Source organism: Arachis stenosperma, chromosome 2 (assembly GCF_014773155.1).
Source record: "Arachis stenosperma cultivar V10309 chromosome 2, arast.V10309.gnm1.PFL2, whole genome shotgun sequence".
NCBI lineage: Eukaryota > Viridiplantae > Streptophyta > Magnoliopsida > Fabales > Fabaceae > Arachis > Arachis stenosperma.
The window spans coordinates 6,245,576-6,259,229 of record NC_080378.1 but is presented as its reverse complement, the minus strand read 5'-3'; the positions used below and the strand labels follow the sequence as shown (position 1 = coordinate 6,259,229).

The 13,654-nt window shown below is 29.1% G+C and overlaps 1 protein-coding gene across 2 annotated transcripts; it reads left to right on the top strand.

The window, feature by feature from the left end:
- The first annotated feature begins 1,893 nt into the window (after positions 1-1,893).
- LOC130963730 (uncharacterized) lies at positions 1,894-5,560 on the top strand. Of its 2 annotated transcripts, XM_057889832.1 has the most exons (4): positions 1,894-2,449; positions 4,069-4,137; positions 4,383-4,448; positions 5,488-5,560. In XM_057889832.1, the coding sequence occupies exons 1-4, from the start codon at positions 2,255-2,257 to the stop codon at positions 5,530-5,532; spliced, it is 375 nt and encodes a 124-aa protein (XP_057745815.1). In that variant the 5' UTR covers positions 1,894-2,254; the 3' UTR covers positions 5,533-5,560. The 2 variants fall into 2 exon arrangements, 1 of the variants encoding a protein (XP_057745815.1); XR_009079855.1 differs by lacking the exons at positions 1,894-2,449; positions 5,488-5,560 and adding an exon at positions 2,743-3,972 and having other exon boundaries at positions 4,383-5,366.
- Positions 5,561-13,654: the final 8,094 nt, after the last annotated feature.

The window sequence follows — 13,654 nt, the reverse complement described above, 5'->3', positions numbered from 1 at the left end:
TAACCAACCGACGGCTATTCCATCTCCATTATCCAATGGATGTGAATGAGTCGAATTACTTATCTCTCGGTCTATTAGTGAACTATCTCTCCAGCAATTATGAAAGATGTTCCACTAAAAATATTCTTGTTATTGTTTTAACTCATATTCCCCAAAAAGTGGATCCCGCTCTAATAGCTCCAAATAAATTAAATACATGCATTAAGATACGAAGACTTCTTATTCTACAACAACGAAAGCACTTTTTCACTCTTTCATATACTTGGAGATTTCACTTGAAAAGGAGAATGTTCCATATTAATGGACTCGGATACATAACCATAATTATGGATTCTAATGTACGAGATCTTGTAGCAATTACCAATGAGACCCTATCGATTAGTATTATACAAAAGTAATCCATTATAGACACTAATATAATTAGATCTGCTCTTCATAGACAAACTTAAAATTTGCAATCCCAGGTAAGATCAGTTCAAGATCATGGGATCCTTTTTTATCAGATAGGAAGAGATATTTCAAAAAATGTATTTCTAAGTAATTGCTCTAACTAAAAAGACCAAATAATTTTTTATTATCTCAATTGAAGTAATGAGCCCCAATATTGATATATTAGGAGCTCATTACTTCAACTAGCTAGTCTCTGTATTTTTCGAATGGATCTCTTAGTTGTTGAGAGGGTTGCCCAAAAGTAATATATAAAGCATACCTAGTAAAACTTACAAGTAAATCAGATATAAAGAATTACCTTTTTATTTTAAGACATTAGTGTAATATTAAAGTGCATTTTAATTGTTTATGTGAATTATCCTAAATATATAAATTTTATTATTTTATTTGTGTAGTATTATTTTAAAAATTTTGCTAATTTGTGTCTTAAGAACATAAATTAAGCATACCATAAAAATTAAAAAATATATATTTTATAAAAATTATTACAAAAATGATTTATTTTTATATTTTCAATGCATTAAATACATTAAAAGTATTAAAAAAATCTATTGTTATTTTTTTAAAATGTGTCCTTATTTTTATAACATAAGTTAATTAAATCCTTATTTTAATTATTTCGGATGGTAAAAAGTACTGTATTAATAAATGTGTATTGAATTTTGAAAATTGTTAGAGTGTTAGAGGATAATTGAAAAAGTTTAGGAGGTTAGTACTTTTATTAAAATTTGGTTAGTACTTAACTAACAAAAGAAAAATAAGTAATTCCACACTATTAGATGTAAATTCACATCATTAAAAATATTAATGATAACTAATTAATGACTATAGATCATAAAATCTATTGACTCCCTAACACTCCTAATTAAAATTTATTATTTTTTTATCGTTATTTTGACTATTGATCTAATTATTTTAGTTTAATAATTCAACAATATATTTTATTTTATTAATTAATGATAAAAATAATAAATTTTAATATTGTTTAGTATTTCTTTTAAATTTTATTTAAAGGATAATTGTATTGTAAAAAAATTATGATTGGACATAAGTGAGAAAAAAGGTGAAATTATGGCCAAATAATTTACAATATTTTTTTCAGGATTTGTCCAGCTCCAAGTTCGAAATGCTATCCAATAACTTCAAGCCATTAGAATAATAATTTGGCTCAATTCGCTGCAGTCTCAATTCAACGTGGCATGAAAGCTGCTTATTAGATTAGCCTTTTTTCTTTTTGTCATTTTAGAGATTCTTTGGTAATTTTCATGTATAATATAAAACAAATAATTAACTTGAAAACGGACCGTACATGGAATAGCAGATTTCCACTAAAGTGGTGTGGTATATCATATATGTGAAAGCTTTCCTATACAATTATACACCTTCCTAAAAGATATTTTGTCTCTTTCTCTATCTCATTCCCTGGTTTCGATTCTCTCTGAATTCAAATCTCAACTAATGTACTAGCACAGTACCACCACATCCTCCTTCTCCTCATTTTAAGCAACAAGCTACAAAAACACCACTCACCGAAGGATAAAGAACAGATCGTTTTTTTTCTCCAGAGTTTTTGAAGGCCAAGTGCTTGATGAATTGTGAAGTCTCATTGATTCTGGAGAACGAGAATGAGCAGCAGCTTCAACAGACTTCTTGCTATGGCGATTGCGGAATTAGCTGATGGCGAGGCCAAGGGCGAGGGCGACCCCATGAAAGCCGCTTATGGCGAGGACGAGGCTACGGGGGACTTCGAGGTGGATAGTGACATCAAGGTGGTGATGATGGTGTTGGCGATTCCCCGATCGTCATGGATTACGACCAGAATGGGAATTTCACCACCTATGTCGACTTCAACATCACTGTCCATCTCGTAGTCGCCCTGGCCCTGGCCCTGGTTCTCGCCATCAGCCGTTTTCATGACCTCACGGCTCTCGGCAATGCCGAGGCCGGCGACGACGACATCAACATGCACCCGGGGAATGGTGATATGGCGGGCAACGAGGTAATTTTTTTCTTTTGCCACTGAAGCCAAGTACACTAATTTATGGTAGGATTTTGCCAAGGGCACTTATTAAGAAAACAAGAATAGAAACTTTTTATAGAAAGTATAAGGTTCTGAAGTGTTCAAGGATTTTAAATGTATTAAAAAGTTTACTTGTTCTATACGGAATTTCTATTTTAATATTCTTAATAAGTGCCCAAGGGAACTTGTTAGCAAAACCCTTTATAGTATAAAATTTTACTTGTGAGCATCTGTTTGCTTATAAAATTTCTTATAGCCCTGCAGATGGGATTCATATCCGTAATTTTTGGATTAGATTCGGAACACCGCAGATCTGATATCTGGATACCCCTACGACGATCTTTTATGCAAATCATGAAAAGTTCCTTTTGTAATCATAATTTAAATTGCTCCACTTCATCAAAATTCAATATTAACATGACAAAACAATAGGATGTAGTATCCAAACCATCAAGGATTCATCAAATAAAAAACAAAAATATCATGTGTTCATACAACTTGGTAAAGTAGAAATGAAAATACTAACTAAAAAATTATTCAAAACCTAGTTTCTTAATCAGAAGGTTCAAATGCATATCACAAAATTGAATTTAACCCAAGAAGATATTGCTAATTGCATCATCAAGAATGAGGGGCAGAGAAAAAGATGGTAGATGATTTTTTAAAAAGTAATTGTACATATACACGTTGTGTTATTTTTCTACATTCCTATGTTTCTAATTTTTTCTGATCTTTGATTTTATTATTCCTTATCTATTCTGAATAAATTATGATCTTAATGTAAACAATTTTAAGGGATTTGATCACATGGAATAATTGATCCCTTTTAACAGGATTAGAATATTTATAATAAATGAATGAACCAACCATTGAGGCCCATAATTCAATATCAACACAATTCTACTTTTTGACCATTACCATGGCCACAGCAAGTTCTTCATGCCTTTGGTTGACATCTTTTTTGACCTTCGATATGCATAGACCAAGATATTTACCAGCAGCACACCCATGATTGTTTTAATCCTTGGCTCTTGGATGCCCTTAGTAATGCGTTCCATGATTCCTTTTCTATTTCTGCAGAATTGGAAAAAGGTTGATTTCTCGGTTTGATTCTCAATTCTGGATCACAGAAAAGAGAATTGCACTTCTTATTTCTCTTTGTGTGCACAAGCCTCAATAATTCTTTTGGTTTGGAAGAGATCAATAGTTTGTTGAAGTGTTCTCACATTTCAAATATATCGTTTTCCTACTTCAATTGGATAACACTGCAAATATTTTTAAGAAGCTCACAGACGAGTTTAGTGTACAATCCATTATGTGGAGTTGAGAATTAAGAAGCTTGAAACTTTTAAAAGCATTAGAGTTGAGGATTGTGAATTTGTGACGTGTTGTGTGTGTGTGTGTGGATTGTGGTATTGCGACACCTTTGCATGAAAATTGTGAATTTGTGATCCTTAAAAACGTACATAATTCTTACACGATATCAATTGGCTGAGTTTGAGGTAATATCTCTGTTCCCTTAATGAATTATGTTTAGGAACAAATTTTCACCTTTCATAATGATATATGAAATCTGTGTTTACTTGAATTTGTTGCAGCTGTGTGTCCTTGGTAATCTTTGCCCAGAAATTGTGGAGGAAGCTATTGCTATGGTTCCATCTATAAAGGTAGTAGTCATTTGTTCCATCTATAGTCTTATCATAAACACATTGTCTATTTTTTTTCTTCTAATTTTTTCTTTTTGATTTCTTTAAATTTGTTTTCGGATTCACTTTGTGCTTCTCATAAATTGACAATGAAAAGTGAGGCTCACAAAGTGGTACTCCCCATATTCTCAAAACGAAAGATCTAAGATAAATACTTACTTGCTTTGTTGCCTCATTGCTTAACATCTTCGATTTGGTTCTTTCAGGTGCGAGCTTTGAATGATGATGCTGTAAAGCAGGTTGATGTAGTCACACCCTCTATATCCGTACAGGTTTGTTAATTCTTAGTACAGAAGAAGCCATGATGTGTTGCTAGACTTTTGCTCATGTTCATTAGAAATCATTCAAAATCATTATGTGATGCCATAATGGTTGGGTTGACATTTCCCTGATCTGCATTTGAAAGTGCATCCATTTACATGTGCGCATTGAATTATTAGATTGCATAGATAGTAGAGAACTAATGAATGCAGTATTAATAAATCTTTTGTTTGTTGATAAGTGCAATATTATTTTGAGTGGAATATAATTTGGTGAAGTTCATAAGACTGATGCAGCAACTAAGTGGCCTTTATGTTCATATGAGAATCGGCCCCTATATCTGTGCTGATGGAATTTCGGTAATCAATCAAATGTCCTAAAGAACTCTGAAAAACTTTAAAGAACTTTAGCTTTAACTTTGTCATTGGAATGTCCTAAAGAACTTCAGCTTTAACTTTGTCTCCATAATCACCGATTTGGTGAAACGATTCTGGTGAGCAATTACTTGATGACGGGTCCATCGTCACCTATAGTGCCACCTGAAATCGCATCCCATGTTCTCTGTGATGTTGATTGTGATGGAATCCTCAAGAATATATTTGAATTTTACATGCTTGATTAAATGCCTATAAAACTCTTTGTATCTTGCTTTATTTGTTCTAACTCAGACTGGAAGATTAAGAAGTTAGGTAATGAATGCAATGGTAATCAATAAGAATTAACTAATATATGTGACTTTGGACTTACGAGCATTAGCTTATGATTTTACATGACTGAAATGGAGTTAAAAATGTGTAGTCACATTGCCTTCATTACTTATATTCTATTGGATCTGAAGAAACTAGAGATGCAATGGTAGTATATTTTGGGATTGTAGTCAGATTCTATTAATGAAATTGGAGAGAGAATTTTAGGCTCTCAATTGAGGAAACTGCTATGTCATGATCATTTATGAATTGTGACTGATGTTTTATTTTTTATAAACTGTTATTGTCATGATCATTCTACCTTGCTCACTCATTACTTATTTAACCCATGATTTGAGTTTAGGTTATTTACCTACAAGCATACACTACTACCGACTATCAAGTATAGCGGTTGGCAGTATGTTTTCATCCTTCCATCTATTGGTGACTGTATTTTGTTGCGCTAAGAAGTTTATTCACTTTGGATCATAAAGTGAGTATTGTTTGACAAATGGTGCAGCACTCTGGTGTTTTTCAGATGAAATTAATGAAAAACAATTAGTATATTAGCTGTTTTTTTGAGTCGTTTCTACTTTTCTTAGCTACTGATTACCAAGGACGGATCTAGGATTTTTAATAGGATTTTTAATATGGAGGAGTTGAAGGCTTAGTTTGGTAAAGCTTTTGCTTTTTAAAAGTAGCTTATGAAAGCTGTCTTTTAAAAGACAGCTTTTTAAAAGCTGCAGCACTTACGTTTGGTAAAATAAAATTAAAAATGGCTTTTAATAAGTACAAGCACCATAATTGTGTTTGGTAAAACAGCCTTTAAAAGTTGAAAAAATTATAATAAACATGTTTATAACAAAAAAATATTTTTTTTTTCAAATTCTTTAAAATTTTATATAATATTTTAAAATAAAATAATGTTAAAATAAAAAATTCATAATAAACATAAATATAATAAATAAATTCTTCTATTTTTTAACTTTAAAATTTTATATAAGTATCATAAAATTTGTATATAATCCAATGTTAGTACTGGGTACGTCCATTACCCACCTATGTATATTGGCTCACCTTTACCGATCATAAAAAATGGGACACATATCTCAAATAAACTACTCTTATGATTATATATCTATATTTACATATGTATATACATGTTGTTATTATAATTTGGACTAATGCTCATGCAAAAAAATTTTTATGATTGGTTTTCATCAACCTCTTCCCGTTTCAAAGAACAGAAAAAAACAAACAAAGATAATAGATCTACTGAAAAAATACAAAATTAACGCAAAAAAAATAATATAAATAGATAGAAGTTCATACCTAATATGTGATAGAGATGTATTTGTGTTGAAATTTGTGAAGATTAGGTTAAAAAATAAAAAATATATGAAGATTGTGTTAGATTTTATGAAGGTTAGGAAAAGAAGTTAGAAATATATGAAGATTTTAATGGCAATATAATAGCGGGAAATATGTGCGGGAAAATGAAAAAAATTTGGTAAGCATAAGCCAGCTTTGAAAAGCTCCCTCCTAGGTGCTTTCAAAAGCACCCCTAACTTTTAAAAGCCGCAAGCACAAGCACTTGAGCTTTTTAATTTACCAAACGCAAAATGGCGTGCTTGTGCTTTTTAAAAGCACAAGCACCTCCTGAAAAAGCTTTACCCAGTCGAAGTATAGACAAATTTTTTAACTTCTTTTTTAGATTTTTCATTACATAAAAATAATTTAAGAATAATATATAGTTATTGAATTAATTTTATCCAAATATAAAGAAAAAATTTTATAAATTATTTTTTATAATATCATTTTTTATATGACAATCACATAAAAGAGACAACAATATCGATAATATATTATAAAATTATAATGGATCAAAAATTTATAGTGTATTTAGTTACAAAAATTATTAATTAAAATTATTTGAAAAAAATTATAAATTATTAATTGCTTAAAAGGTATAATACTATTATTAAATATAAGATACGAATATCAAAATAAAATGATAGCTAGAATTAAATAAGTTAAGATAAAAAAAGTTAGGTAATTTTTTTTAAGAATGTAAAATTAAACGAAAAATTGAGTATTTTTTTTTACAAAAAATAACATCTAAGATACACAATATAATTATCAGAACATAATTCTGTAAGTGATTACTAATATTTTATATAATAATATAAATGTTAAATATGTTATTATTAAAAGAACAAATAATTTTTTTTTTAAAAATAGATATAGAGATAAATATATAAACTAATTTGATAAGTATAAAAACTTGAGTATATAATATTAAATTGGTTAAGTAAAAAATATTAGAGAGTTAAATAATTAAGATATAAATTTCTTATATAATAAAAAATTTATATATAAAGTTACTAAATTACATAATATTTTTTATTTTTTTAGACATATATCCTATATGTAGACATAGTTTTTTAAAATTTTTAGATGGCCAAGGCCACAACGATCTCCTACATGTTACAATAAAAGATAAAAATAGAATAAAAATGAATAAAAACTGAAATTCATATTTTGTATTTGACTGGAACTCAAATAAAATTGCATATCTACAAACATATAAATTTAAACTATAAATTTCGTTTTCGAAAAAAGTAACCTATATATAATCTTCTAATGTGGTATTTCGGTACAAATTTTTATATTTTAAATTTTAAAATAACAAATAATTATAATAAAAAAATTTATAATATTCTAAAAATATTAGGGTATAGCATTAGTAAAATTATTATTTCTCTTTTAATAATAATAATAATATAAATAATAACAAGAACAAAAATAATAAATGTAACACCCTAACTTTTAGCACGTCTTGATCGTACCAAAAATAAGGAGTTACTAACCTATTTTTCTTATTTACTATTTATCTGTTTAATATTGAGCCTTTACGTCGTTATCGCGTTTCCGTTTTTAAGAAAAATCCAGAAAATAGATTTTAGTAATTAAAATCACATAACAAAAGATCTTCAAATAATAATAATCACATAATTATTATTAATAATAAATGCTATACAATTAAATTCAATATAAAACTTAAATACAATACCTATCCCTCTGGAGAAAATAAAAACCTGAAGTAACAAGGACGAGGGAACTCCATAAAAACAACAGGAATCACAAGTAAATCTACTAGTCGTCTGCATCTTCTTACTAAATCTCTGAACCTGTGTCACTGAAAGGGTGGAAGATTTTGGGGTGAGAACAAACCACACATTCTCAGTAAAGAATGAGAATGTCGTAAAAGTAATGAATTTAATGCAAATAATTAACTTACTTAGTAAAACTATTTTGTTAAACCTTTGGAAATACTTTTATATCTACTTTAGATAAATAATTACTTTTCTTTAAATTTTAAAACTCAAAACAGATTCTAATCACAAAATTAGTCATACTAACCATCTCTGAGCCACATAATCATATTTCAACCACAACATCTCACCTCAATACATCCGTGAACTAACAGCACAAGTAAGGGATTCAAACCAACATATAAACAAGTCAAACAGCACAATTACAGAGAAGTAATACAAGCAAACACAACCAAATACAAATGTGCAAACAACATGATGCATGTCTATTCCTAATGCAGGCCATGAGTTCATGTGTCGGTTGCCTACCCGCTCCCGACATTACCCGGACACAAGTCCCAGATATGGCTTTCCAGATGCATACAGTGTGCTTATAAGTCGTACAGCTAGGCCGCATACAGTGTGACTTTCCAAATCAATAAGCATACATCTGGAAAACAGTTCTCAGTGTGTGGGCGTCTCCACTTTACATTTGGCACTAAGGCCTAAACAATGTCACATCTGCTCTCCTGTGGCAGTCATTTCATTAATCAATATATTCCTTTAATCTTTGTTCTCTACTCTCCTGTGGTAGAGATCCTTTTAGTTAGTATATTCTTTAATCTTTATTCTCTGCTCTCCTGTGGCAGAGATTCCTTTAATTATCTTTCTTTCCTTTATTTTTTGTTCTTCTTGTTCTTTTCTTTCTTATCGAACCGAACTCAAAACATAACTTAAAACAAAATCCCTTCTTGCGTATTTTTTTTACCAGCCCTTCATTAGTACCTATTCACCATCATACTAATACCAAAATCAGTTACCATCCACGTCCATAACCATAAATTCCAGCATCGAACACAGTCTCAATTCAAATCCAATTCATAAACTCAAATCACATTTCAATTTAACAAGTAACACCAAATTGACCAACACTCACAATTACAACCAATTTTCATCAATTAGACACACAAAATACGTGTAAATTATTTGCAATTATTCAATAAGTTTTTTGACATTCTTAAATTAAAAACTTGTAATTTTAAAAACGAAACTCCTTACTTCCGTATAAAATCAAAATCAACGAAAGTTCCGAAAAAAATTTTTGACCGAGCTGCTGATAAGGAAAACGTCAGAAATTATCTGTGCCTCTTAGATCTCCAGTTGGCCAAACTCAAGGGATAGGAGAGCTACGTCACTGTCGACTTTCACCAATCAAAAGTGATGCTAATACGTAGAGAAAGAGAATACAAATATTTTTACCAGATTAAATTTTTTATTAGAATTATAGATCACAAGAAATTGGAGTTAGAGACATGGATGGAGGTTCCACGGTTTCTCTCCTTCACTCTCGGTCACTCTTGCTTTCTTTTCTTTCACGTTTGGTTCGATTTCAAGAGAGGAAAATGAAGATTAGGTGGTGATGATAAGTATAATAAAAAAATGTTAGGTGTCATGGTTATAGATAAAAGAAACATGTGTCATATATGTATACAAGCCACCTTGGCTTGCTTTCTTTCTTGCTTTAATATGTATATACATACTGAAAATATGTGTAATGACATATATGTAGGAACTTTTCCTTTTTTTTTTTTTTGAATGATGATGATAATATTATATTATTAACAACAACAACAACAACAATAATAATAATAAATAATTTAAGTTTTGTTTAATCAAAATAATTTTTAATAAATAATTTAAATTTAATAAAATAAGTAGTAATTAAATTAAATTTTAATAATTATAAAATTTTATTTAATTATTTTTATTGAAAATAATTTTTTTAAAAATTACATTTTAATATAATATAATAATTTATAAATAGTCAATTATTTAATTTTTAAAAATCTGGATCTTACAATAATAACTATGATAAAATTAACAATACTATTTAATAGTTATTTTTATTCAAAATAAAAATATTTTATTATAAAATTTTAATATTTTATAAATTTATATTCTTATATAATTCATGTAATAAATATATTAATAGTAAGAGCTCACATAAATATTATATGATTTAGTTCTTATTTTTTTTTTAATTACTTTTATCATTAATAGTTCATGATCTTTTATTAATCCAACATTATAATAGACTAGTGTTAAACCCATGCGATGCACGGGCTTATATTTAAATTTGATAAGTTAAATTAAAAATAATATTTTATAATCATATATTTTTTAAATTTAGTATAACACTATCATCATCGTTATATAATAAACGTGTTAAATATATTGTTTTATCTTTATTCAAAGTAAAATATGAATAGAAGAGTTCGAAGTTTATAATATTCTTGAACCATAAGGAGGGAGATAAAAAAAATAAGAACATATATAACTGTAATAATAGCATGTTAATTTTACCCTAAATTTTATATCAAAAACTAATAAAAATTTATCGACAACCTAGTATCTTACTAACTTCATTAGAAAATCATTGGATGTTGTGCTCAATATTACACATTTCATTTCAAATTTGAAAAAAGAGTTATAGATAAATTAGTTATATCTATAGTAAAGATGTGTACAAAAGTGTAAATCATAACATGCTATTAAAATGAAAATAATATTATTCTTACCTAAATATTATTAAAAACCTCTTTGAACACGACATTTTGTTGTTGATGACTTTGGATTGCCGTCTTCGTTTAGAATTAAAACCCTGAGGCCACTGCGACTCTTAACTCTTGACAAAGCAACATAAAGTTGTCCATGGATGAACACTGATTTTGGCAAATAAAGCCATACATGTGATAATGATTGACCGTGACTCATGTTAATGGTCATTGCAAAGCATACTGTTAATGAAAATTGTCTCCGTTGGAACTTAAATGGCAATCCTGAATTTGAAGGTATCAAGTTCATTCTTGGAATGTACACTTTATCTCCAATATTTCTATCGGTCACTACCGTCGCCCCAATTACGTTGCTGCCAAGTTTGTTAACTATTAATCTTGTCCCGTTGCATAAACCTGAAGTCTGGTCTATGTTTCGCAGTAGCATTACAGCGACTCCTGCCTTCAAAGTCAACTTGTGATTGGGTAGTCCCGAACATTTGATGTCATTTAGAAACTCTGGTGTGAATCACTCTTGTTTTACATCTTCATTCTCATCAGCTTGACATGTTGTGCAGAGCTCAAATACTCCTTTTCCATCTGGGGAAAGATTGTCAAGACAAAATCGTTTACCTTCTCAACACTCTTAAGTGTGGGTGCAAGAATTGCTCTACTCTGAAAATACCTGTAATCTGACATGTTTTGCAACAAATTTGGATATGCAAAGTCTACCAAATGAGAGAGAGGATCATCAGTAGTTGTAATCAATAGATCATCTGAAATTTCAACTTCTGATTCATCACCAACAACAGAGCCAATATTTCCATTTCCAACATCAAGTATCCAATTAGCAAATATCTTCATTTCACCTTCATCTTGATCTGAAGAAGACATTAGAAGCCTCATATTCGTATGCAGTTTCAGAACCTTACAAAATGACCACAGATAGGATGAGTTAATAGCGGATGCTAATATATCGTGTCTACTTCCTTTCGAAATCACCGGAAGTATCTGTCTGAAATAACCTTCTAGAACAACAATCTTACCATCAAATGGCTAATGTGTCTTATGTTGATCGGTAATTGACATAAGCCTGAGCGTCCGATCAAGTGCTTCAAAACGGCAGTTGTACCTTCCCTCGCATACAACATATTGAGAACTCAAAATTGGATCCTGTTTTGGACTTCTCTGATCTCTCCTCATACCACATCATGGCGTCGTAATGCCGACAAAAAATTCTGGGTCACCAATATCTATCACATCTAATAATCACCAAGATAATAAATTGTTTTAATTATATTTGCAACAAATACTTTATATAAAAATATACCTCTCTTTCACCATGTTAAGTATAAAAATAATATTTATAAAAGATTACCGAAGAATGCAATTTATGGATTAAAAAGATGAGATCATATAATACAATTTCATTGTGGCAATCTCAAAATTTAAGTTTTACAATAAATCAATGTTCAAATACAAAAATTATAATATATAACCATATCTTAGTTTGAATTTTAAAACTTAAACACTAAACGATAATTTTTTGTTTATAAAAAGTATAACAATAATAAATAATAAAGTGCTGATATTGCTACTTCTTAAATTATCTGTATTCTCAGCAACATCGAATATGGCTGGGTATTAAATTTGTACAGAATCATCTAAAATAGTCGTATTTTCAGTAATATCCTCAACTTCTTAAAATTTTTTTGAAAGATTTGTAGTCAATTCCTTCAAAAATGTTTCTCTTTGTATCAGGTGTCTCTTTTTTTCAGCTATGCACACTTCTTCTAATTTTTTAGTATCTAAATTTGAATTAAATGTACTTGCTCCTGTAATCATTAGAGATAATACATCAAGTACTTTATATTATATAAAAAAAAGAATATATGTTAAATGTTTGAATCAGCTGAATTATGAATATATATTATGAAGGTAGTATTAAAGATAAAAGAAGTAAAATTTTAGTTTTGTGATAATTACAATCTATCATGTTTATCTTACCATGTCTCTTTTGAAATAGCATAGTCTTTCTATTCAATCTTACATCCCTTTGCAATCTAATTCGATTTGTGTACTCCAATGAATCTATAATAATTATTTAGTATATACCAATGATTATTTTTAATAGACCAATTAAAAAGTTAAATGTTTGGTCTTTAAGTAATAAAAGCATATTAACATAGTAACTGGTAGATATTATTTGATGTTTGTTGAAGATGTTGTTGACTTCTCTGATGACATGGACTATCATATGCTTCATGTGTGATACCCGAATTAATAATATCACTGCTATTGGAACATCGTTCTTTTTCATCTACAGAGCGTAGATTAGTAGTTGGAGACCTTGATCAATATGATGTTGGGTTATTACATAATAAGATAATTCGAGATATTAGTTTTGAACATATTTTCTGTTAAAGTTTATAATTGAATAAATAGTAGAAAAATCAAAATACATAAAGTGCATGTACATTCCCATAAGCAAGTTCCAAAAAAAAATCATCCAAAAATAAATCTGTATTAATGCTATTTGTAATGTTCGACAACACCGATTGAAAATGCACACCATTAGAACTATCACTCGAATTTCCCTGTAATTTTTTCATAAACAAATTTAGTAACATATTACGAAGACAATATAAATTAATAATTTATT

Bases quoted from the DNA above. Each gene is read 5' to 3' on its own strand.
- LOC130963730 (XM_057889832.1), top strand. From the start codon at position 2,255: ATGGATTACGACCAGAATGGGAATTTCACCACCTATGTCGACTTCAAC. The intron at 4,138-4,382 runs GTAGTAGTCATT...TGGTTCTTTCAG, and splicing joins CTATGGTTCCATCTATAAAG to GTGCGAGCTTTGAATGATGA. The intron at 4,449-5,487 runs GTTTGTTAATTC...ATTTGAGTTTAG, and splicing joins CACCCTCTATATCCGTACAG to GTTATTTACCTACAAGCATA.